General features: G+C 35.9%; 1 protein-coding gene across 3 annotated transcripts in view; it reads right to left on the minus strand.

Moving 5' to 3' along the window:
• Positions 1 to 26,744, minus strand: part of LOC108528882 (bifunctional heparan sulfate N-deacetylase/N-sulfotransferase 3) — a 220,154-nt gene that overhangs the window by 17,608 nt on the left and 175,802 nt on the right. For all 3 annotated transcript variants that reach the window (XM_017870891.1, XM_017870890.1, XM_017870889.1), the window contains exons 7-12: positions 18,926 to 19,108; positions 16,620 to 16,716; positions 9,880 to 10,003; positions 5,820 to 5,994; positions 2,455 to 2,625; positions 988 to 1,097 (exon numbers count right to left, since the gene is read on the minus strand). In XM_017870891.1, the coding sequence (XP_017726380.1) occupies positions 988 to 1,097; positions 2,455 to 2,625; positions 5,820 to 5,994; positions 9,880 to 10,003; positions 16,620 to 16,716; positions 18,926 to 19,108 (860 nt within the window). The remainder of the gene's footprint in view (positions 1 to 987; positions 1,098 to 2,454; positions 2,626 to 5,819; positions 5,995 to 9,879; positions 10,004 to 16,619; positions 16,717 to 18,925; positions 19,109 to 26,744) is intronic.

The raw sequence follows: 26,744 nt of genomic DNA on the forward strand, positions 1-26,744 counted from the left end.
TTTTAAGGCTCAGTCCATCTAATTAAAAAAAAAAAAACCAACTTATGGTGTGAGTCAGGTCCATGACCCAATCCAACTCAGTATCTTTCAGTCGCTCTACACTTGTGGTAGGAACAAATATAATTCTCCTAAATCTGATTGCCAGCCATTCCAAATGGACACAGTAAGATAGAGGTCTTCTTCAAAAATGCTAAGTGAAGCCCAGAGTCAGCACTAGGGTGAGATAAGAGAGGCACCTAGGACACAGCACTCAGTCTCAGGCATGGGCACACCTCCGAGAGTAACTGCTTTCTTCAACCCTAGTGCCTTACTGGTCCCCAGTCATGAACCTTATAGAGTCAGTTACCTAAGAAAATCAGAGGAAACCAGCAAATAAACATACAAACAAACAGAAAAATCAAACCAGTGCTTTAACTGCTGAGGACTCTGAAGGAGAGGTGACAGGGTCAAATGGTGGATAAAGACAAAGATGCAAAAAATAAAACATAAAAAAGAATGTTTGTTTTAAGAGCAATAATAGTACATTTCTCTCTGCTTATTCAACCACCTATGGACTATTTCTTGCTGTATGATATTGTTTCTGAAAATTACATAAATGAGAGAAGAGTCAGTTCCTAAACTACTTAGTTACTCACCTGTTCATACTTCCAAGAGGCCCCATATTGCCTGTTAAATAGGCTCAGGCTTTATGAACTTATTTCAGATAACTTCTTTTAAGGTTTGTGGTTTGTTTTAAGATTTACCACTGTTTTATTTCTCTACTTTCCTTTCAGGGAAATCTTTGTACAATTAGGAATTAACACAGGATTTAGGTTAGGACATTTCTTTGTCACACTGTTGAATTTTTTTTTTGGTGGTTAATGTCAAATTGAAAAATAACCAGGATATAAGGAACAGGTAACCTGACAGTTGTATGACCAAACTGCAATTTCTTTGAAATCAATTCCCTGCTGAAACATCAATAAACTAATTAGAATATAAACTTACGTTAAAGCTTCTGAGTAATTATAATGAGGCGAGACTCCTAGAAACTTCTGTACTTCATCCATCACTGTAGCAGGATCAGTTCTTAATTGTTGCCCATCAATAATTAGCAACTAAATTATCAAATTAAAAAAATGCACATTGAAAAAAGACATGTAAACTGTACAATGAAAAATTTCTGCACTCTGAACTCATTCAGTGAGAGACACTGTCCTGAGTAAAATTGCATGCATTGGTGTTAGATAGAATCCAGGTCATCTTCATTAATGACCTGGAACCAGAAATCACACCCATTAAGTACACTCATGGTTTGCAATCTGAGAAGTCACACTATGAAAGCAAAAAAGGCAGTTGAAATACCAAGAGAGCTTAGAAATGTGACTAGAAAATCACAAATGGAAACCAACTTTCAAAACAGACAAAGCAATGATCCCATCATTCAAGCTGGGAAGTACAATAGAAAAGAAGAAAGGTTGTAATAAACTCAGATGTAATATGACAGAGAACATGTCATTTCTCATGATTCCTTTCAGGAATAGCACTGTAAAAGTTGAAGAAATATTTTGATAATCCATGTGGAGAATAAGGTTAGACTCTCAGGAAACCTGAACATGGACAAAGTTCCTCAAGAAACTAAGGAGGAGTTTCTTGTTACTCCAAGGAGGGTGGACCCAGCGAGATAAGAGGAGACCAGGATTAAAGGACACAAAGCTTGCAAAGTAGGTCTTGTCTATCCATACCTCTTCTCTGATATTTCTATTTAGCCTAGACCAGCATTGTTCAATAGAACTTTCTGTGATGATGGACATGTTCTATAGCTGCTGGGTCTAACATGTAGCTATCGAGCACTTAAAATGTGGCTAAAGCAACTGAGGAACTGAACTTTTCATTTTATTTGATTTTAATATAAATTAAAATAGCCATATGTGGCAGTGGTCATCGTATTTGGACAGCATGGCTCTAGACTCACAGGCATATACCATCTTTGATGTGACTGGATTGCTTACACGATCCCATGAGGGCCTGGCTGATTTTGCAGTCTAGGTTGATGCCAGGCAGAAGAAATTCAAGGGACTGAGAAAAACATAGGACTTATAAAAAATTCAGCAAGGGGGTTCAAAAAGGAAATAATGGCACTTAATTAAGCAAAACATTATTTGTCTTTTTTGGTTAAGAGGTTCTCTTTCAAACTTTATTCTCAGGAAAAGAATCAGGGATCTAAAGCTTTCGAAGCTTTTTACAATCAGGAAAGGTATGCACAGCAAATACAGCAGGAGAATTATCCTGAAATACTCTTAGAAAATTAAACAGTTTTCTACTTCTGCCTATTTTCTTTGCCACAGCCTCATTATTTACAACTAAAGAGGAAAAACTAGTAATAGTTTAACGAGTGAAAATTTTCTTATCCTTAAGGCAAAGTCATCAACTTAATGAGATTCTAACATGATGTAAATCCTTATTACTCCATACCTGAAATGGAGGGAAATAAACAAGCCATCTCTCAATGTGGCTGGCATACCACCCCGGGACCAAACATCTCTTCTGTAAGGCTCTGAGCTCCGAGGGTGCACGGGGCCCTGCTGAGATCACTTCGTAGAAGCTAAACTTCAGAGCTGCAGGGTCTTCATGTGATCGTTGATGCTATGATGAAAAGGTGGATGATTAAACTAATCTGAGCCATAGGCGTAAATAATTAAAAACCAATCTTTGTGACAAGTCTCAAAGCTAAAGAAAGAAGTGCCTCACTGCTGGAGAGTTATTTATTTTGAAATTAATAACTGATGAAAATGTTTGCTTGGAGCCTCCGGATTTGAAGTTATGATACTTATGGGAGTAAGTTTTGGAGAATTTATCTGGTAGAAGTTGAATTCTTATTGATAGGATTCCTTCACCAACATTACTGAGTTGTTTCTTTAGTGTACGTATTTTATTGTGAAAGTAAACTTTTGAAAACTGTGTTAATGGCCCCATTCCCGCTCATAAGCAAACCATGTATAGTGTCCAGTGAATATCCATAATAGACAAGCACTCTACTATCTCTGCCAAATAGTTTTGCTCCATCTAGTAATGCAGTTTTAGATTAGAAAAGGCCTATCAGCTCTTTTAAATGAAGAAAGTACTAGAAAGTCTGACATGCACATTATCTGAAATCCACAGCTTTTATCATACATTCCCTGGTATCTAAAAGCCAAGATTATTTTATCTAATGGTAACCTTTGCGGTGAATCAGAATCATTTATTGTGCAGAAAATGCAGAAAGTAGCAATCCAAATAGGAAAGTGTTTCATAATGGCTCAGGCTCAGGCCCATGGGTTTGAGGAAATCACCTTTTCTTTAAATTGGCCAATAAATATTCAGGCTTAGTGGTGAGCTGGTGGATGTTTACCACATCTAGTTGAATAGCAAATTTTCTGCAACTGAGATTCAAATCACTGGACTACAAACTCTGCTAGACTTTGTTAAGGCCTGCATTTTGCCACTGTGATTTATTTGTAATATTTAGGACATTTTGTTAGCTGGCAGCCTTAAAGCCTTCTTTTTCTGTAAATTCTATATTTTTCAGGGACGAAGTGGTTGCCAAACTCCAATTTTCTTCATTTTCTTGGCGTCAATTAAGGCTTATTTTTCTTTTCTCCAGATACTTAGTGGAAAAGGTAAAAGTTGCAAAATCAAATCAGGCAATTTGCAATTTGCTGTATGTTTTGATTTAAAAGATGGCTTCAGGTTTGGCATGAATGATTAGTATAGAATTATGGATTTTTATGGATCTTAGCTTTCCAGGATGTCTCCACTCCCTATTATTCAGATTATTATAAAAATGCCTATCTAAGATTTCATCTGCTTTTTGTGACCTTTCCCTACTATGTTCCTGCCACAAAACCTTTTCCAACAATCTGTTCTTCCTCTTGTGAACTTCAACAACTGCTTTTGTTAAGTAGCAAAAGGACTCAGTAATGAGCAACTTTATTCTCTAATATTGTAATTGTCAAGAACTTAGCTGTTTTAAATCAAATCAGTAAGAATGGAACATCCCACTCTTGTAGGGAGGATCTAAGCTATGTGGGTCACTTTAACACAGGGAAGCATTCATATATCCAGCCTACTTGCAGATTTCAGATTAGAGGTTTTCGTACATAGAACATTCTGCATTTGTCTTAACATTATCGTTTCCAAGAAAATAGGACCCTCAGTCTGCTTTTCAGCACTGACCTGATGATAACTCCTTTACATAGCTCTGCTTTGCACCTATGAAAACACTTCTTCATTTTAATTTTACCTAAATTTCTCTCCTTACATATCTTTCCCTTATTTAAGAAAGTGCCCCATGGTTCTGGTGTTTGGGCTTCTCTGCGACAGCCATGAATTAATCTGTCCTTTCCCAGCTGGTCTTTGTCAGGTGGGCTTTGTCGTTCTGAAGGAGTCTGTATGTCAATTGATTATTACTTTCTAATTTATATGCTTGTTTATACATGTTTCTCCAATTAGGCTGAAAGCAATTTCAAGTATAGCATCACATTTATTTTTCAAATCACACTTAGAAAAAAACTTTGCATATGGTAGCATATTATTTGATGAATGGATAAACGCATGAACAGCAGGAAAGCATTTTTTAAAATTGCAAACCTGAGAAATGAGAACTAAGGGTCCTAGAGACTAAAGACACTGACTCCATCAATTTTACTATGTTATTATGTTAATTTTGACTGCTGCTTATTGAACCCTTCCAACTGGTGGTTAAACTATCACCGAAACAAGTTTTAAAAGATTGTTTCCTATTTTTTGCAATGATTTATTAGAAGTGTATTTGATATATATATTATTACTAGAGTTTGTTAAGTTATTTCAAAGTGAGCATTTCTGTGCAAGGTTCTAACCAACATCAGAAAACAATGGCAACGAGTATACAAGAAACATTTAGATGTGTTAGGATCTCAGGGATGTAGAATTTTTCTCTTTTCTTTTCTTTCTTTCTTGTTTTTCTTTGGAGATAGAGTCTCCCTCTGTCACCTAGGCTGTCGTACATGGTGCAATCACAGCTCACTGCAGCCCCAGCCCCCTAGGCTCAGGCGATCCTCCCAGTTTAGCCTTCCGAGTAGCTAGGACCACAGGTGTGTGCCACCATGCCTGGCTAATTTTCTTTATTTGTAGAGACAGAGTCTCCCTATGTTGCCCAGGCTGGTCTTGAACTCCTGGGCTCAAACAATCTTCCCATCTTCCAAAATGCTTGGATTACAGGCATGAGCCACCAGGCCCAGCCTAAAGATTCTTATATATATTAGTTTTGCCACTAAGCTGTTTCTTTAGTACAAGCAGTTGTTTAAGCTCTTTTAGAGTCAGGGTCAGCAGTCTATGGCCTACTGCCTATTCAGTAAAGTTTTATTGGAACACAGGAATGCTTATGCATTAACATATTGTCTATGGCTGCTTTTGAAATAAAATGGTAGAGTTGCAACAGAGACTGTACAACCCTCAAAGCCTGAAATTGTTGCTATCTGACTCTTTATAGAGTACACATGTATCAGATGAAAAAATAATGATTTTAAATTATTACCTTTAAAATGCAGATATATAGAAGCAGAGATATAAAAAAGTACATAATATTTTGTTATATTTTAATTTAGTTTTCTTATTGCATTAATACATTTTATTAAATGAAGTGATTAAGTTAATAAAATAAGGACAAAACTTAATGGAGGAAATTTCTCAGTGGAAATCAAGATAAACTTGTCCATTTTTCTGTAGATATCACACAACTAGCAAATCTCTTTTGTGAAAACCTGATGTAGTGGGCATTGCTAAAAACAATGATTGGATTTTATTTGCATTTTCCTTACCTGGTACCAGGAGTATGCTCGGTCTGAAGGGTCAATGAGAATGGTGATAATCTTGGCTTTGGGAACCAGAGAAGCAGCTCTTTTAGGGGCTTCCTCTGAGTGGAAGTAATTGGCACTCTTCTCAAACAAAAAGTCAGTGGTGACATTAGATGGGACTGGGAAGAAATCCATATACCTAGAAAAGGAATATTTTTCTCAAAATAAGATTCTGGTTTATACTCATATTCTGGTGACCAAAGATGTTGAAGTGTCCCGCAAATTCATGTGTTTCCTAAACAAAAGCTTTTTTCTTTACAGCATTTTTCCTCTATAGTTAGCAAGAGAAAAATATCCAGAACACTAATAATGTGTTTGGAAGATATTTTTCTAAGTATATTTTCTTTATGTTTTGCTTAATTTCAGGAAAAAATATAAGTGATAACAAACACGTAGACACAGAATGATCAAACTGCAACAGTGATCAAGCTAGCTATCTCAAATGTGTCTAAATGTAGAAACACTGTACAGAGAAAATTTCAAGTACTCAAAAAGAAAATTGTATTAAAACAGATGATATGTTCAGTTCAGACATTTTAAAAGGATTTAGAGAAAATATTTTTTACTTTATTGCAAGTGAAATAATTTCTTTTCCACAAATGTATTGTGCTGGTATTATGTTTACTCACATAGTGTCAAAGATGCAGAGCATATCTGGTATAAATATTGCTTATTTGCTTACTTTTTCTCATATAGAGCCACTTATGTCTCTCTTTAGTATAATTATAAGAGAAGTTTTAAAAGTTTGTATATTCCAAATATAAAATCCTAACAAATTTCCCAAGGTCATGTTCTATATCCTCACCGGTAGACAGAATTCAAATTACCAGCAGAATGAACACAGGGATATCTATAGTTTCAAGCACTGAAATGTAGGATTTCATTTAATGTTCCACCTGAATAAAAGTTGTCAAATACAACTAATTCAGCATATGATAAGAAATATTTCTGAAGCACTAAGGAACGTCTTTTAGAACGTTTTTTAGAGCGACTGTAAAAATATAGCTTCTAGGAATTCTTATATTTTATAATAATGGCCTCAGCCTCCATTGCCACCCCCTTCAATTCATAAGCCATTATCACACTGGGCTACCAAGACAAGGTAATTCAATAATTACTCAACAAAAAAGTCATTAATATTCATGAAATGACCTGTTTTTTACAGTGTCTTGTTTTCTTTTGACCAAAAGATCACATGAGATGTTGTTAGATTTTTGACTGAGATCATATCCTCAAACATGATAAAGCTTCTGGTAGAATTCCAGTTGTTAACATATTGCAAAGTTTAGCTGGTGCAACACAGTCATATCTTGAGATTCAGAGCAGTAAAGAAATCCTTTCATGTTGTCTGGAATTGGCTTGTTGGTGATATGTAATTCTGGCACCCTTTTAGGGAGAAAGAGATATACAAAAATTTCTGGAAGGTTTGATGTGCTATTTGTTCTGGTGTACATTCTATTTACAGAAAGTGCCAAATTTCAGGATACTTCTTATGTAGAAGCTCACACTGGTTCCAGGAGTGCTAAGATTATTTCAAGTGTCTAGTGGTATCTTATTTGGTCCAAGCTTGTCTCAAACCTGCTTGTTCTGAAAAGGCTTCAAAATCACAAAAAAGAGCAGAAATTTTAGCTTCTTAAACCTGCCCTACCTAGCTAGAAGTCTTTTATATCTGCAACAGTTTAGGCTTTGAAAACCTCCTCAAGCAAGTCTGGATCTTGGACCTATAATGTGTTGATTTTGCCAGGCTCCAGGGGCTCATGGAGAGGGCAGGGCACAGCTCGTTGGCTTATATGTCCGCATCTTTCTAGTGTAGTGGCTGGCACTTACAGGCACTTGAAAGATGTTTGATGAACAGAGAAGCAAAGAAAAGATTCATATTTTTAGTATGGGACCTGGAAGCTCCACAAATAGGCTCACATTTAGGGAATGTAAATTCAGGTTATTCAAAGAGTTAGTGAGCAAACTGGAAGTGTTTTAACAATGCGGAGGTTAAAAGCAAATGCCTCCCTTAAGGTTTTCTACTTCTATAAAACATAAAACTTCAGCATTTTCTTTTACCTGAAAAATGGAATGTTTTTTGCAATACTCCACATTTATTCATTTATTTGTTATTTGGGTTGACCCTGAGTATTTCTTACTTTTTTTTTTTTTTTTTTTGGAGACAGAGTCTCCTTCTGGCTGGAGTACAATGGCACCATCTCAGCTCACTACAACCTCTGCCTCCCAGGTTCAAGTGATTCTCCTGCTTCAGCCTCCTGAGTAGATGGAATTACAGGTGCCTACCAACATGTCCAGCTACTTTTTGTATTTTCAGTAGAGACGAGTTTTGCCACATTGACCAGGCTGGTCTCAAACTCCTGACCTCAGATGATCTGCCCGCCTCGGCCTCCCAAAGTGCTGGGATTACAGGGGTGAGCCTGTGTGCCTGGCCAGACTTTTTGTTCCTATCAGAGTACCTAGCCACATGATGATCAAAACATATTTTTGAAAGGTTTATGGTAAAAAATTAAGAATAACTCTTGCAATAATTTTTTACCATAAATTTTCAAAATATGTTTTTTGAAAAAAAAGTCCTAGAGAATCCAATTATTGACAGGAATGTAATACTAATACATTCCTGTCCACCTCCAAAGCAGTTTTTATTCAGTCCTTTTAGTCCTGATGTTAACATCATTTTATTCTATAATTATATACTGGCATATATATTTGAGTCAGTGGTCAAATACAGCTGAAGTAGTCGATGGTTTCTTTCTTTTCTTTTTTTGAGACAGGGTCTCACTCTGTCGCTTAGGCTGGAGTGCAGTAGTGCAATCACAGCTCACGGCAGCCTCAACCTCCATGGGCTCAGGTGATCCTCCCATGTCAGCCTCCCAAATTAGCTGAGACTACAGGTGCACACCACCATGCCTGGATAATTCTTGTATTTTTGGTAGAGATGGGGTCTTCCTATGTTGCTCAGGCTGGTCTCAAACTCCTGACTTCAGGTGATCCACCCACTTTAGCCTCCCAAAATGCTGGGATTACAGATGTGAGCCACTGTGCCTGGCCACTGTTGATGGTTTCTTGATTTTCCAGTTGTTATTTAACACCACACAATTAATCAAAATATCAAAACCTGAATTGAAAAATTGGCAGTGAGATATACTTAAATCCTAGTAGGTGCTCAAATTATACTCAATCCATTCCTTTTCTTTTCTATTCTGACTTCTCATAAGCAGCTCCTCAGGGGGTTGATAATTATAAAATCGAGATCATGCAATCTGACAACAGAGATATATATGACTATGCTAAAATACATGCAAAATCTATTTAGCTGTAGAATTATTATAATTCACTCATTTATACCACTCTCTGTCCAGCATTACACCTTCATAGCAAGACCTTTAGATACATTTTATGGTTAACATGTTAGTTTGTACCATCTATCTCTACTACATGACTGTATTTTGTGTATTCTGACATTTTTACTTTTTAAATGTTTTCTTCAGATGGTTGATATATTTCTAATTTTGATTCAAAGGCAAACATTAAATTCTGTGTATTGTTGATATTTTTTTATAGCTTTGATTACTCACGTAATATACAAACGTTTCTAGTTTTATTTATTTATTTTCCTTTTATGTGCCAAAGAAAATAGAAAAGTACACATATTGGCTACAGTATCACTTAATAAAAGTGCACAAGAAGAAAAGATATGAAAATTTTTTTCCCTTACTGGTAGAGAGGAATTAAATTTCTGAATATTATGCTATTCTTCTGACTTAATATCTATAATTACCATCAAGAAAATTAATGACAATTGAAATTTCATGTGATCTTCTTGGGGAAACAAGTCTCTTTATAAACTGAGAAGAGTTTGTTCTGAAAAATTTCTGAGCCCCTTTATGATATTCAATCAATTTCCAAGGCACAGAGGTTAACTTTTATTTGTGACTACAAACTTAGATGTTTCTAAATATTAGTGCTAAGTTTATACTGTGCACAGTACATAAACTTTTAGATTTATACTAATAACCCATCTTACCAATCAATCCCCCTGTGGTAGTTATTTCTATTAAAGAACTGTACCTCCTCAAAGGTTTTTGGGCTGGGGGAGTTACTAAGGATGGAAGGATGCATAACCAGGAACAAATACAAAGCAGTGGTACCTGGAAAGATAATAGAGGTTCAGAAATTAATTAAATGAAAACACAATTTCCTATGATTAGCACTTTAAAGTCATTAATAAATATTACAATGATCCAAACAGAGTTGTTACAACTACTCCTTGAAATAACTTGAATGGATAATCAGCAGTTTAACAGAAGCAGGTTCTAAAAAAATGGAGATAGTGTGGTGTGAAAATAGGCCTGTTGCAGGGATTGAGAGAACTGGCTTTCAATCTCAGTTCAATGACTGATTTGTCTGTGACTTTGTCTTTTAGCTTCTGTTTGTCTCAGTTTTCTTTTCTTTTCCTTTCTCCTTCCTTCCTTCCTTCCTTCTTTCCTTCCTTCCTTCCTTTCTTCCTTCTTTTCTTCTTTTTTTTGACAGTGTCTTACTATATTGCCTAGGCTGGAGTGTGGTGGTGCAATCATGGCTCACTACAACCTTGACACCAGGCTCATGGGATCCTCCTGTCTCAGCCTCCCAAGTAGCGGTGACTACAGGCATGCACCACTGTGCCAGGCTAATTTTAAAATTTTTAAAAATTTTTTAGTAGAGATGAGGTCTCGCTATGTTGCTCAGGCTGGTCTTGAACACTTGAGCTCTTGCAATCCTCCTGCCTCGGCCTCTTAAAGTGCTGGGATTACAGGAGTGAGCCACCTCTCTTGGCCTGTCTCAGCTTTCTTAATGGAAAATCACCTGCCTACTTATTTCATAGATTTTCTCTGAGAATGAAAAGACATGTACCTGAAGACATTTTGACAGTAATAAGGCACTATATAAATGAAAGATATTATTATTTAATATATTACATTACCAAAATCAATACTTGGATTCTCATATTAAGTTCTTCTTGAGGCCTATGAAAGCTAATTAAACTCAAGACAGAATTTAATCTTTCCACAAGTTTGCTTAAGCTTGAATGTACTTATATTTTTATAAAAGTAGTATCAAAAATTGTGTAAATTGCTAAATTTGAAAAAAAAGTGCCCTTTCTTAGCGACATAACTTACAGAATTTGCATTTACTGGGGAAGAGAACGGTATATCACAGGTACGCATATGTATTTGTGACTATTGGGGAGCAAGGGTGTGATTTTTCAAAAAGTGAGCAATGTCATAAACCGTACAATTAGTGTTTTATAAGACTAAATGAGGAGATAAAGGGTGCAGCTTAGTTATTCTGGTACAAGAGAAAGTAAGGCAGTTTGGGTTCAGTTTGTCAAAGGTTTAGCCATGTATTTAATATTTGTAACTATGACTGTGTTTAAAAGATCATAATATAAAAGCATTTCTACATGTTGGCTACCCCTAAGAGAGAAATATACTATTATTTACACTGTTGTACAATCTGTGGAGCAGGACTTGATAATTATATTCCAAGTCAACAGCTAGCGATAGTAATAAGACATGGCCTTGTAATATTTCTCTCACTTGGAGAAATTACTACCCTAATTTTGCTTAGTAATTATGTCATGTTGCCATTTGTACAAAACTTTGAATTTTCTTATTTTTCAGATAAGCTTTCTTTCTTTTTTTTTTTGAGATGGAGTCTCGCTCTGTCCCCCAGGCTGGAGTGCAGTGAGCTTTTAACAAGCCCACCAGATGAATCTGATACATGCTACTTAGAGGAGCACTGTTTTAAGGCAAGCTTGTGAAGCACATTTTTACTTTGTGTATCATAGATTACTATGATAAATAGTATTTATTTACTTAAATGGTATTAATATGGTATTATTAATAGTACTAATTAAATAATAGTAGTGTAATTACAGCACAGCCCTATCTCAGTATCTCTGACTCAGCAAGTCTTTGTTATAACCCAAGAATTTGCACTTCTTTTTTTTTTTTTTTTTTTTGAGATGGGATCTCGCGCTGTCCCCCAGGCTGGAGTGTGCTGTGGCGGGATCTCGGCTCACTGCAAGCTCCACCTCCCGGATTCACTCCATTCTCCTGCCTCAGCCTCCTGGGTAGCTGGGACTGCAGGCACCCACCACCACACCCTGCTATTTTTTTTTGTATTTTTAGTAGAAACGGAGTTTCACCGTGTTAGTTAGGATGCTCTTGATCTTCTGACCTTGTGATCTGCCCGTCTCAGCCTCCCAAAGTGCTGGGATTACAGGAGTGAGCCACCGTGCCCGGCCCAGATAAACTTTCTGTAGTATTTATTTACTTAAATGGTATTAATATGGTATTATTAATAGTACTAATTAAATAATAGTATAAATAGTATTAATATGATAGTCTAGTATTTACTTAAATAGCATTAATATGCTAGTATTTATTTAAATATTATTATTATTATTATTATTTTTGAGATGGAGTCTTGCTCTGTTGCCCAGGCTGGAGTGCAGTGGCATGATCTGGGCTCACTGCAACCTCTGCCTCCTGGGCTCAAGCGATTCTCCTGTCTAAGCCTCACGAGCAGGTGTGATTACAGGCTCCCGCCACCATGCCCAGATAATTTTTGTATTTTTGGTAGAGACAGGGGTTCACCATGTTGGCCAGGCTGGTCTCGAACTCCTGACCTCAGATGATCCACCCACCTAGGCCTCCCAAAGTGCTGGGATCACAGGCATGAGCCACTGTGCCCAGTCCTTAAATAGTATTAATATGGAAGTAAGGTAGTATTTTAGTGTTTATTTACTTAAATGGTACAAATATGGCAATATTTAAGTAAATAAATACTATTTAAGTATTTATAAATTAAGCTTTCTTTAATATTTATTTACTTATCTATACAATAGAAAAATTGTTAAAATAACTGTCAACAACAATATTGTCTTAAAAAATGAATTGAAAGAGGTAGTCTTCCTAGATTATATCTGAACCAAACAATGAACACTTTGTAATCATAGATCATTATAGGGAATAAAACATAATAATCTATGATATACAAAGTAAAAATGTGCTTCACAAGCTTGCCTTAAAACAGTGCTCCTCTAAGTAGCATGTATCAGATTCATCTGGGGGGCTTGTTAAAACACAGATAGCACAGCCCTATCCCAGTATCTCTGATTCAGCAAGTCTTTGTTATAACCCAAGAATCTGCACTTCTTTTTTTTTTTTTTTTTTTTGATACAGGAGTCTGGCTCTGTCACCCAGGCTGGAGTGCCGTGGCGCAATCTCGGCTCGCTGCAAGCTACACCTCCCGGGTTCACGCCGTTCTCCTGCCTCAGCCTACCGAGTAGCTGGGACTACAAGCGCCCGCCACCACACCTGACTAATTTTTTTGTATTTTTAGTAGAGACAGGGTTTCACCATGTTAGCCAGGATGGTCTCGATCTCCTGACCTCGTGATCTACCCGTCTCGGCCTCCCGAAGTGCTGGGATTACAGGAGTGAGCCACCGCGCCCGGCCTGCACTTCTAATAAGTTTTCTGGTGATGCTTATGCTGCTGCTCTGGCAACCACCCTTGAGAATCACTGACTTAGAATAACTGTGAAGCAATATATAAAATTTATTGGAGGAAAAAAGCTCCATTACATGAAATCCATAGTAAAGTAGAAAGAGCATGTTCTTTGAAGTCAGGTAAATTCTAGGATCAAGATTTTTATTCTTGTACTTACCAGCTGTGTGAATTTGAACAAAAATTATTTAACCTCTCTTGAGTCTTAGTTTTTCCATCTATGTAGTGGGGAAGAAAATACTTAGCTATCAGTGTTCTATGAGGATTAGCGAGGTAACCTAGGTGAAATCACCTAAAGAGTGCCATATCTGAATAGCTAAAAGGCATTTTCAGATAAAACTTTATTGAGATATAACTTAGAATTATAATAAATAAATACATTAAATACATTTAAATCTCAATTATACACATGAGATATAATCCAGAAAATGCATGAGGAATTTGTAAAATTAAAATAATAAATATTTTGGAAATAAGTATTGCCATTATAATGTGAGAAAAAAAGCAGAGAGATTAATTCCTTTCTTAGATCAACTGAAAATATTATTTTCTGAATCTTATTTTAAGAATTATATTAAATACATTTGTTCACTTTTAATAGCGTTTCATGATCAGCATTAATTAGACAAACAGAAAAAATGGATGTAATCTAATTATTTTGCATAGTCAGTAAAAGGCATAATGAAATGTATCAGTGTTAAAAAACTGTTAAGTTGTGGTTTCTGAATTCTGTCTTTGCCTGTACATATTCTTGGGTCTGAATAAACTGTCCTGCATATATATTTTGTGAGTGGTAACTCAACTACATAATCATAGACACACATTTAAATAACCATCTATAAATCTTCAGTTTTATATTTTTTGTGAGTCTTAACACTGAAATATTTGAATATCGATAACTAGAAATCTGTGCAAAATTATCCAGAAAAATACTTTTTATTTTTCAAGACAGAGTCTCACTCTGTTGTCCAGTCTGGGGTGCAGTGATGCAATCTTGGCTCACTGTAACCTCTGCCTCCCAGGTTCCAGCAATTCTCCTGTCTCAGCCTGCTGAGTACCTGGGACTACAGGTGCACACCACCACGCCTCGCTAATTTTTGTATTTTTAGTAGTGATGGAGTTTCACCATATTGGTCAGGCTGGTGTCGGACTCCTGACCTCAGGTGACCCACCCACCTTGGCCTCCCAAAGTGCTGGGATTACAGGTATGAGCCACCGCGCCTGGCCCAGAAAAATACTTTTGACAAAAGTACAGTTAAAAATGAAGCTATTTAATTCTCATGTCACTGATATGAGAAAATACTTTAATTAAAAAATCAATTTCACAAAATACGGATATATACAGCAACATGAATCTCAAAAGTATTATGCTAAATGAAAGATGTCAGATACAAAAGACTACACACTACATGCTTCCATTTACATGAAGTTCTAGAAAAGGTAAAACTGTAGTGGTAGAAAGTAGTTGCTTGTGGCTGGGGATGTGGTGGGGATCGGGGGGGATACACTGCAAAGGACAAGGATAAATTTTTTTTAGGCTGACAACTGTTCTGTGCTTTGAATGTGGTGGTGGACACAACTGTGTGCAATGTTCAAAATTCAGCTAATTGTACATTCAAAATGGGTGGATTTTATTGCATGTAAATTATATACAACAAAACTGGGAAAAATCAATTTCTATAAAAAAGTATCAGTTTCTATAAAAGGTCTTTTCCAATGACAAATGCCATATCCAAATTGTAACAAACACTTGGAAACCCAATTGAGTTTAAGAGGACAAGTGATAATTCTACCATCTAACCATGATATCAAAATGTCTGCATATCCAGCACAACACGAGGGAAGTGAATACTGCAGGACTTTTTAAAGCAAAATGCTACCAAGCCTTCAGGATGTGATCAGTCTTGACAAATTTATGTGATGACAGTGGGAGTTCACTGAAGAGATTTTAGTTTAAATGTTTTCCTAGTTGTCTTTTCACTTTAGATAGATAAGGACAAGTGAAATAAATGACAAGAAAATTATAAGCATTTGCCATATTTATTATTGTTTTCAGATCGATATCTGCAAATGACATTAAGGAAAAAGATGAACATGCTAAACTCCCTGTGTACATTGCACAGAATTTTCCTCAGTTATTTCTAGATCAATGAGGAGAGGAAATGTATTCTCCTTAGCAAGCAATATGATGTTCACTGTTTTCTGTGAAGCCAGTAACCAAGGGTCCCAAATAATTTATCACGCAGGATATAGCATGAATGTCTGGTAGTTTAAAGCTTCCATGAGGCTTCGTTTTAATATTGATTCTTAGAAACAAGAAGTTTATAGGCCGGGCGCGGTGGCTCACTCCTGTAATCCCAGCACTTCGGGAGGCCGAGGTGGGCAGATCACAAGGTCAGGAGATTGAGACCATCCTGGCTCACACAGTGAAACCTGGTCTCCACTAAAAATACAAAAAAATTAGTCAGGCATGGTGGCGGGCGCCAGTAGTCCCAACTACTCGAGAGGCCGAGGCAGGAGAATGGCGTGAACCTGAGAGGCGGAGCTTGCAGTGAACCAAGATCACTGCCACTGCACTCCAGCCTGGGAGACAGAGCGAGACTCCGTCTTAAAAAAAAAAAAAAAAAGTTTATGGGGAAAAAAATTGCACATCATTTTTAAGAAAAGGTGCAAAAGATTTCTCCTGGGTATGAATAAACACCTTTCTTAGCACAAAGTTTTGTGTATGTCTAGGAATTCTGCTTGTGAAATATGTTTTAGACTTTTAAAAAATAGTCATCTCTGCAAGAAAGTTTACAAATAAACAATATTAGGAAAATGGCAGCCTAAGGGACTATTTTTCTAGCAGGGATTTATTATAAAGAGTTATAGGTACTTATCTGTGTCCCTCTTGACTTTTGATATAATCCTGTCACTGATTAGCTTTGATTTTAGAAGTGTTAATTAAATACTTTTCAATTAAAACATTTGGGGAAAAAAAAGTGCTACCAAATTGACTGCTGGATATTTGAACAGTGTGACATCTGTTTTATTCTTTTCACCTAAAAAACACTTTGTTAAGCATTTAGGTACATTACTGAGCTAAATGAAAATTATGTCAGAGAAAAACGTCATTCATTCATTAGCAGTTATGGGAGGTTTACAAACTTATTGTGACAATAACTAGTCATCAGAAATTTTACACTGGTTAATCATAACATAAAAAGTTCTCACCAGTTTTCTGGGGTCCTATTACCAAGAATTTTGGTAAGCGATCGCAAGTTTTTTCTTTAGACCAAATATCTCTGTGGCGTTTGTCATCGCAAGGATTCTAAATGGGAGAAGAACATAGAGATGTATTTTTTTCATGAATGTGTCCATTGTGTGCCAGCTTTTCCAACTTGTGTTCTTTAAAAGTATACCAGGAAACGCTGGGATAAAAAAAATAGGCTCTTTTAAAAAAATGAAAGCCCTGAAGTGGCATCATGGAAGTTCTGAATAACTCCCTTCCATCTTGATGTTGAGAGTCTACAGAGGAGGCTGGAGAGACGCAGTATTTCCACTGTGGGTAAACAGTCTCAAAGCATGAACAGTTTAATTGGCTACTAGCAGTTCTATTTATTTTTAAAATAGTTTACTGGGCAGAGATTATGCTTCCTGCTAACCTAAAAGATGATACACACTTAGTATTCAACATATAACTGAAATATAAGTTGTCAGATCTTTATTCTAAGTAACTTTGAACTTTCCAGCTGTGCTTCAAAGGGATAGGGATCTGGCAAAAATACTACTATCTAAAGAGCAGATACCTCTCAGCTGCCATCAAAGCTTGATGAATGTGTATCTAAAAACATAATTTTATAGGCTATGATGCTAGAAAGTCCTAAGTTTTAGCAAAAGGGAATAATGAGGGTGAACCTTAGGGATTCTGCTTTTGGTCTATAATATTTAACGCCAACATCCACCACACAAGTCCTACTTAGAACACCCTTCATTTTAAGAACAAAGTATATATTATGTAGAAAAGGAGGAAGAATTACAGTACCTTTAATATTATTTCAGGAATGGGCAAACAGTACCACTTTTATTTTAGTCAGTTAATACCATAGGTATGTGAAGTTAAATAAGACTTCTGCTTATTTTAATAAGCAACAGATGTTAAGACTAAAGTGAGAGTATTCTTTTGGCTGTTCCTCTGAAAAAATAGTTTAAAACTTGTCACCTGAAATAATGATTTCAGTTTAAAAGTGAGGTTAAATTAGCAGGAAAATTGCATGTCTTTCCATTGGCTAACATTTGGTGATGTTTTGTGGTAGTTAAAATGAAAAGATGCTTGTTAAAATGAAAAGATGCTTGTTAAAACAACGGAAAAGTAATATGCAGTCATAAGTCCACAACCACCAACCTTAACCTGCTAAATGTGCAGTTATATTATGGAGTTACCTGTGTGTGCTCAGGAGGTAATCAACTTACAGTTGAAAGCTGAATGCATTGAATATAAAGTTCAGAGTTAACAAATTCAATCTGTGGTAAAAATTTACTGAGGTCTACTTCTGATGATTGTTACTCTTTTACCATTAGCTCTGTCTGTAACTCTAGTAGCGTTGAAAACAGTGATTAGGAAGCACAACTTTTGAAGCCAGATGTCCTACAACTGATTCCTGCTCTGCCACACACTAGCTGTGTGACCTTGCTTAATTGACTCAGCCTTTCTGTGCTTCAGTTTCTTCATCTGTAAAATGCAAATCGTAACTGTACCTACCACGTAAGGTAGTTATGAGGATTAAATGAGTTAATACATGTAAAGTGCCCAGTCTGACATATAGTAAGCAATATGTAATTATTTGCCAAGATTATTATTTTTCACAGATCATGGAGTGGACAATTTAAATTCAAAGTTGTTCCTGCAATTAATTCTATGATACATAAAAGTCTATGCTTTGAAATCTAGGTTACCCCCAGGGTCATCTGAATATGCCATATTCATGTGGTATTTTATCTTAAGAAGCTCAGTGATTTTCCCATGAAATGCTTTCCCCCATATTAATTCCCAATTAATACTTCTGAAAGCTGTCCACATTCGGTGGCTGTTGGCTGTTGGTGTACTTCATGGTTCAGAAGGCAGATGTCAGTTCTGAACTTTTCTCAGAGATCCTTTAATATGGTTTAGTCATTAGAGATATGGACATGTGTTCAAAGGCTACCTGCCTAACAAACGACCTGTTTACCATCTTCTACTCTTCTAGCCTATTGCAACCTGTAGATTTATCTCTCACTCCTGATTGAAGACATTATATCCACTGAATCCGTCACTGAACTTTCTGAATCCCATGATTTCCAATGCGCAAGGGAACAGGGAATTGGGTGCAATATGTAGCAATGATAAAAGACTACAGTTTAGGAAGGAGTAGTTTCTCAAATTTACTAACATTTCCAAAATGCAGGTTTTTTCAGGTGGCTTCACTTTTCACATTTGGAATATCTCACAGAATTATGTTCCTGGAATTAATTGGTTATATCAATGATTGAATTAATTTTACCTGCCAGAGAGGGTCTTTCTGATCAGGAAACAGCTCAAAATACTTGTGGGCCAGTTGTACTGGAGGCAGAGTCTGAAGTCGCAGGTTGGTCCAGCTCTTCACAAAGTTGGCCAGATTAACAAATGTATATAATCCCAGTCGGTCATTCCCATAGTTGGACAAATGTGTCATGAAAATGCTGATCTGAAAAAAGCAAATGAACTTCAGTGTAAATAACATTTATTTTGACACTAGAGGGCAGTATAATCACAACGATGCTAGTTTTTTTCCTTAAGTAGTCTGCGCAGGGTTTCAATTCATGGCATGTTTTTGGATTTGGGACATATCCCTCAAACCCTCATTATATTAATACATACTGGAGGATGTGTTATCAGCAAGACTTGAGCATTTTTTCCCTGAAATTTTCATATATTTCATAACAAAAAATACATTCAACATCAATAGCTGCCATATACCCATGTTGGTGCAATAAGACTGATGTTGAATAACATAACCTGTATGTTTCTCAAGCCCTTTTTCACATTCTTTAGTTCCATTATTCCCAATATAAAACACCTCCTTTAAGAAAAATCTTTAACTCTTGGCTAGAGAAAATTGACTCTTCCTATGAAAGCAGCTGACCTAGATTGAATCCATGCATTGAAAGAAAATCACAGCAAGTGTGGGACATTTTTTATAATAAAACAAATTTGAACTCTGCAGGTTAGACGGTATTGGTCTGGGATGTAAATGTAGAATGAGTATTTGTAAAGCTATTGCTTTAAGTGAATGCAGATAATTTTTGTTGGGTAGTGTTGACAAATGAATTCTTCTGCATGAGATTTTTAATGGCAAAGAAAACCTTTGTGGCATTTATGCTGCTATAAAAAAGATCATAAAAATAATTAATGTGATAATAGTACTTTCGGAAAATATATAATGTCATATGAATGAATGGTAACAATGGTTTACTATAATCATAATAATGAGTTTAATAGGTCATTCATGAAGAGACTGAAAGAAATATTCAAGAAAATTTATTGAGGTAATGTGACAGAGCTGAAAGAAAAAGTTATACTAAGATTTAATACAATAAAAAAGAAAAATGTAATTACTTAACAACTATGAATAAGTGGAAGTAGTAATATCCTATGGAACAAATCCTGCAGGCTTTTACATAAAAAGCTTCATTGCGATCAAGAATATTTGCATTTCTATTCACTCTGCCTGAACATATATTAAATCTTTGAACTTTTGCAAACAAAATATTTTGTGAGTGATTTAAAATAGCTATCTGTTCCGGCAGACTAATGTAGTCATGGAATTGGGAAATAAGCCTTTTACCATTTTGGGTCTTTCTAAAAAAATGAGACTTTAAAAATTAAACCTTCTGGTTATTTTTTAATAGTAACTTCAACACTGTGACTTAAATTTCCTCTTTTCTCCTGAAAATTTATCAGAACATTAGGTGATTGAGAAACTTATGAAAATCATTCTTAAATTTTGAAGTTTTTTTCTAATGTCTGTTGGAGGTGGTCTTTACTCATTTGTTTTACATGCCACATTTTCAATGTACCTTAATAAGATAGCAAAATGATACTTGTGTTCACCTTCCTCCTAAAATTTTTTTAAATACAATTTTAAAACGTGTATTTTAACCTGGTTAGTAAGTTCAAATTTCTTGCTTTATTTTTATGAAAGCTTTGTCAGTAAGTCTGTATGTGTCATATTTCTTTAATAGCTGCATGGGACAGAAAATGGGAAACAGAGATACTATATAACCTTGTGACACTAATACATTTGAAATCCCTTTGAACTCACTTTTTAACTTCAGAAAACATTTTTATTCTGACAATTAAAGCAGAGAGCTACTCTCTACCTGCATGACCATGGAAAGTAAAAAAAAATGCTACTCTTTCTGATAAAGACAGACAGAACCCAAAATGAGTTATGAGCTGGTAAAGAACATTGCTTTTCATGAAACTGAACCTGATTTGCAAGAATTAAGGTGACACTTATAAGGTGTTGAACTTAGTCCTGTAAAAGAAAACCAACTTAGCCTCCAAGCATGGAACTTTTCCCAAATGTTCAATTCTGTTTTTATATTCACACTTTAGTATAATGCAAGGTGCACCACAAGCTAAAGGATGGTTTAATGTTTTTGTAATGCATGCCACCTTATGATCCTTTTAGACTTTGGACTCAAGCCTGAGATTTGTTTTGTGCTCCTAAAGAAATACAAGGCCATAAGGGAGTATAATTTGTCGGGATATAATACATTTCAATTTCTTTTTGAACTTTTTTTTTTCATGAATCACAATATTTTCTCTAGACATGGAATATTGCACATCTTTTGCTGAACATGTAACCTCTAAGTTTTCTTTGTTACTTTTTTGTTAGGAAGGTATGCACATTAAGCAGGAGAATTGACAAAAACAGATATATAACAAGAATGTTTTGGTCAAAAAGTTAGCTTGCTTTCTAGACAGCATTTCTTCCTTACCTATGTACTGACCTATGACATTTATAATGTCATTTCACTTCTTGGTAATTCCTCACCTGACAACAATTTCTGTACGGCATAGAAAGAAACAAAGACAAGGCTTGAAAAGGCTGCTAGTTCAGGAGAAGTAGATATTAGTTTTTTCATAAAGATGATACTTTTACAATTTTAAGAGTACTTCAGGACTGAGGTTTTATTTTTGTTTTATTTTTTTTTTAAAGATGGAATTGGTCAAAATAAATTATTTTTATTATACTTGTAGATTCCAATGAGAAGGAAAGTGTCAATAGAAGTGACAATTGCATTTATAAAACAATTTTTGCTATAAACACACTATGAGTAATTAGTTGTCACCAAAAGGACTAATTAGCTGCTTAAAACTCACATCATTTGAAACTCTGCCAAAGGCATAATGCTTATTTGACTAACAACTGAAAAAATTCTTTCTAGTCTGTGAGATACAGATGTGTATAGCAAGATGGTTATCTGTGAATTTTTTTCTGTAAAAAGGGAAAAGGTAAATGTCAAATACCACATAAGTTAGTATTTATGAGAAAGGAAACAGATACTGTTTGTCAAAGTGTAACTAAGAGAAAAGTGTGGGAAGCTTTATCTGTACTTTCTAGCATCAACCCTGTGGATCCATTAAGCTGTAGGTATGGGGGGATGCATGGCTCACTACCAAGAATAAAAAGCAAAACATAGGTCCTGGTGCAAACACTGTTGACAATACAGTAAGTATTCTCTTTCTGTGGAGAAGGCTGGGAAGAGGAGAGGAAATGTGGATGTTAAAAAGTATGCTAGTTATTATAAACTATGCCTTTCATGACCATGCTGCTCAGTTGAAATCGACAAATATTTTTCTGATTATTCTGCTATTTTCCAGATGCTCTGCTTCATTCTGAGGGTGCAAATATAAATATGCTGCTCATTCTTTTAAGTTTTGTTCATGAAAAGAGTCAGAATTCAGAGGTTCTCTTTTCATAGCAATCTATGAGTTTACAGCAAACTCTTTGTCTCAGCCAACCCATTTTGTTTTGCTTTAGTATCCTTCTGGGTGACCATAGATTCAAAAGGTTTAGGATATATGCAAGTCAACTGGGAAGTTTTAAAACATTCTGATCACCAGTCTTTATACTCATATATTATGATTTTTAGGTCTGGAGGAGGTCCTGGTACCTGCATTTTAATCATCTCTAGTGGTCTTGATGCAGGTGTCATTGGAATACAGTTTGAGAAAACCTGGCTAGACCCAGTTCTCCCAGAGAAACTTTTATTTTCCATAGAAATATATATTTTCTTCATACAGAAAAGATTCAGGTCATGAAACCCATTGGTTGCTTTGTAGTAGCTTTGAACACATTTGAACACGTTTTAAAAACAAGCATGTTTTATTAAGTTCATTAAAATATTTCAATGTCCTAGACTTAGAGTTGTCCTTAGTACAAAACACAACTTGGTAAGTGCCGTTGGCCATGCCTTTCGAGGGCTTCTGTACTGCTGACAGATGTGTGGTGATGTTCAGAAGATTGCTATGAAAACAGAACTGGTTCATACAGACATGTGAATTTGGCTTCTAATTCCCTTCAATCCTGTTTATTTTATTTTTAAATTTTACTTTAAGTTCCAGGATACAAGTGCAGAACATGTAGGTTTGTTACCTAGATATACATGTGCCATGGTGGTTTGCTGCCTATCAACCTGTCATCTAGGTTTTAAGCCCCATATGCAGTAGCTATTTATCCTAATGCTCTCCCTCCCCTAGTCCCCCATCCCTTAACTGGCCTTGGTGTGTTGTTCCCCTCTCTGTGTCCATGTGTTCTCATTGTTCAGCTCCCTGTTATGAGTGAGAACATACGGTATTTGGTTTTCTGTTCTTGTGTTAGTTTGCTGAAGATGATGGCTTCCAGCTTCATGTCCTTGCAAAGAACACGATCTCATTCCTTTTTATGGCTGTATAGTATTCCATGGTTTATATGTACCACATTTTCTTTATCTAGTTGATTATTGATGGGCATTAGGGTTGGTTCCAAGTCTTTGCTACTGTAAACAGTGCTGCAGCAAACATATGTGTGCATTTGTCTTTATAGTAGAATGATTTATATTCCTTTGGGTATATACCCAGTAATGGGATTGCTGGGTCAAATGGCATTTCTGGTTCTAGATCCTTGAGGAATTGCCACACTGTCTTCCACAATGGTTGAACTAATTTACATTCTTCCCAACAGCGTAAAAGAGTTCCTATTTCTACACAGCCTCACCAGTGTGAGATGGTATTTCATTGTGGTTTTGATTTGCATTTTGCTAATGATCAGTGAGCTTTTTTTCATATGTTTATTGGCCACATAAAAGTTTTCTTTTGAGAAGTGTCTGTTTATATCCTTTGCCCATTTTTTTTTTGATGAGGTTGTTTTTTTCTTGTAATTTTGTTTAAATTCCTTGTGGATTCTGAATATTAGACCTTTGTCAGATGGGTAGACTGCAAAAATTTTCTGCCATTCTATAGGTTGCCTGTTCACTCTGATGGTAGTTTCTTTTGCTGTGCAGAAGCTCTTTAGTTTAATTATAATCCCATTTGTCAATTTTGGCTTTTGTTGCAATTGTTTTTGGTGTTTTAATCATGAAGTCTTTGCGCATGTCTATGTCCTGAATTATATTGCCTAGGTTTTCTTCTAGAGTTTTTATGGTTTTGGATTTTACACTTGTCTTTAATCCATCTTGAGTTTTGTATAAAGTATAAGGAAGGAGTTCAGTTTCTGTTTTCTGCATATGGCTAGCCAGTTTTTCCAGTACCATTTATTAAATAGAGAATCCCCATTGCTTGTTTTTGTCAGGTGTGTCAATAATCAGATGGTTGTTGATAGATATGTGGTTGTTATTTCTGAGGTCTCTGTTCTGTCTCTGTTCTGTTCCATTGGTCTGTATGTCTGTTTTGGTACTAGTACCATGCTGTTTTGTTACTGCGGCCTTGGAGTATAGTTTGAAGTCAGGTAGCATGATGCCTCCAGCATTGTTCCTTTTGCTTAGGATTGTCTTGGCTATATGGGCTCTTTTTTGGTTCCATATGAAATTTTAATTCATGTTTTTTTAATTTTTTCTAATTCTGTGAAGAATGTCAGTAGTAGTTTGAAGGGAATAGCATTGAATCTATAAATTACTTTGGGCAGTATGGCCATTTTAATGGTATTGATTCTTCCTATCCATGAGGATGGAATATTTTTCCATTTACTTGTGTCCTCTTTGATTTCCTTGAGCAGTGGTTTGTAGTTCTCCTTGAAGAGGTCCTTCACATCCCTTGTAAGTTGTATTCCTAGGTATTTTATTCTCTTTGTAGCAATTGTAAATGGGAGTTCATTCATGATTTGGCTCTCTGCTTGTCTGTTGTTGATGTATAGGAATGCTTCTGATTTTTTGGCACATTGATTTTGTATCCTGAGACTTTACTGAAGTTACTTATCAGCTTAAGGAGTTTGGGGCTGAGACGATGGGATTTTCTAAGTATAGAATCATGTCATCTGCAAACAGAGACAATTTGACTTCCTCTCTTCGTATCGGAATACCCTTTATTTCTTTCTGTTGGCTGATTGTCCTGGCCAGAACTTCCAATACTATGTTGAATAGCAGTGGTGAAAGAGGGCATCCTTGTCTTGAGCCAGTTTTCAAGGGAATGCTTCCAGCTTTTGCCCATTCAGTATGATATTGGCTGTGGGTTTGTCATAAATAGCTCTCATTATTTTGAGGTATATTCCATCAATACCTTGTCTATTGAGAGTTTTTAACATAAAGGGATGTTGAATTTTATCAAAGGCCTTTTCTGCATCTTTTGAGATAATCATGTGGTTTTTGTCATTGGTTCTGTTTATGTGATGGATTACATTTATTGATTTGCATATGTTGAGCCAACCTTGAATCCTAGGGATGAAGCTGATTTGATTGTGGTGGATAAGCTTTTTGATGTGCTGCTGGATCTGGTTTGTCAGTATTTTACCGAGGATTTTCGCATCGATGTTCATTAGGGATATTGGCTTAAAGCTTTCTTTTTTTGTTGTCTCTCTGCCAAGTTTTGGTATCAGGATGATGCTGACCTCATAAAATGAGTTCAAGAAGAGTGCCTCCTTTTCAGTTGTTTGGAATAGTTTCAGAAGGAATGATACCAGCTCCTCTTTTTACCTCTGATAGAATTCAGCTGTGAATTAGTCTGGTCTTGGGCTTTTTTTTGGTTGGTAGGCTATTAATTACTGCCTCCATTTCAGAACTTGTTATTGGTCTATTCAGGGATTCGACGTCTTCCTGGTTTAGTCTTGGGAGGGTGTATGTGTCCAGGAATTTATCAATTTCTTATAGATTTTCTAGTTTATTTGCATAGACGTGTTTATAGTATTCTCTGATGGTAGTTTTTATTTCTGTAGGGTCAGTGGTGATATCCCCTTTTTTGTTTTTTATTGTGTCTATTTGTCAGTCCTGTTTTTTACCAAAGCAAAATTTTCCATTTCTCCATGTACCTCTCAGATGCATGTTAACTTATGAGTTCTCTATTTAAAAGGCTGCCTTTCACATTCACTTTTGCTTTATTTCATGGCATTTTAATGGCTATGTGGCAAAGGAAGAGTATACTGTAATTTACTTTGTGTTCTTCTTCCTCCTTGACTTAGATCCCCATTCATTACAGAATAAGTAAGGAAACTAGTTTATTTTTATATAGGGCAATGGACAAACTCCGGAAGTTCCATTTTTATCATCGTGGAAAATACATGAGTTCCATCACTGTCAAGATTGTACTCCATCACACGAGCACGTCTCATTCTGAAAAATAACTACAAAATTCTGAGCAGAAAGGATATTCTAATGATACTCTGGGCCTGAACTTCCTATTCTATAATTCCCTGGCTCGAGCCCTCTCAAAGTGCCTCATTAGCTTTTGAATTGAATAAAGTTCAGTGTGTCAACCTAAGGTACTACACGGTCCCAGTTTATCTTTCCAGTCTTCCTTTGTGTATCCCTTCTGTGCTCAGGGCAAACCAGCCAAATTGCCTTGCTTGTTGACCTACAGTATTCCTTGGACTTGCTTCTCCATGGCTTTGTTTATACAGTTTCTTCTCTCTGTAAATATGCTGCCTCATTTTGCTACCTAGCTCAATTTTATGTATTCAAGAGTGTCATGCCCACTGTTTCATATCTCTCAAGGCAAATGCAATGTTTTTAAAAATGTGAGCCCTAGAGCACCTAGTTTTGTCTTTCTGACATTTTCTTATCCTGGCTTGTTTTGTGCTTTTTTTTTTTTCTTTTTTTTTTTTTTTGAGATGGAGTCTCTCTCTGTTGCCCAGGCTGGAGTGCAGT

The sequence above is a fragment of the Rhinopithecus bieti genome, unplaced genomic scaffold, assembly GCF_001698545.2.
Source record: "Rhinopithecus bieti isolate Rb0 unplaced genomic scaffold, ASM169854v2 scaffold_5846, whole genome shotgun sequence".
NCBI lineage: Eukaryota > Metazoa > Chordata > Mammalia > Primates > Cercopithecidae > Rhinopithecus > Rhinopithecus bieti.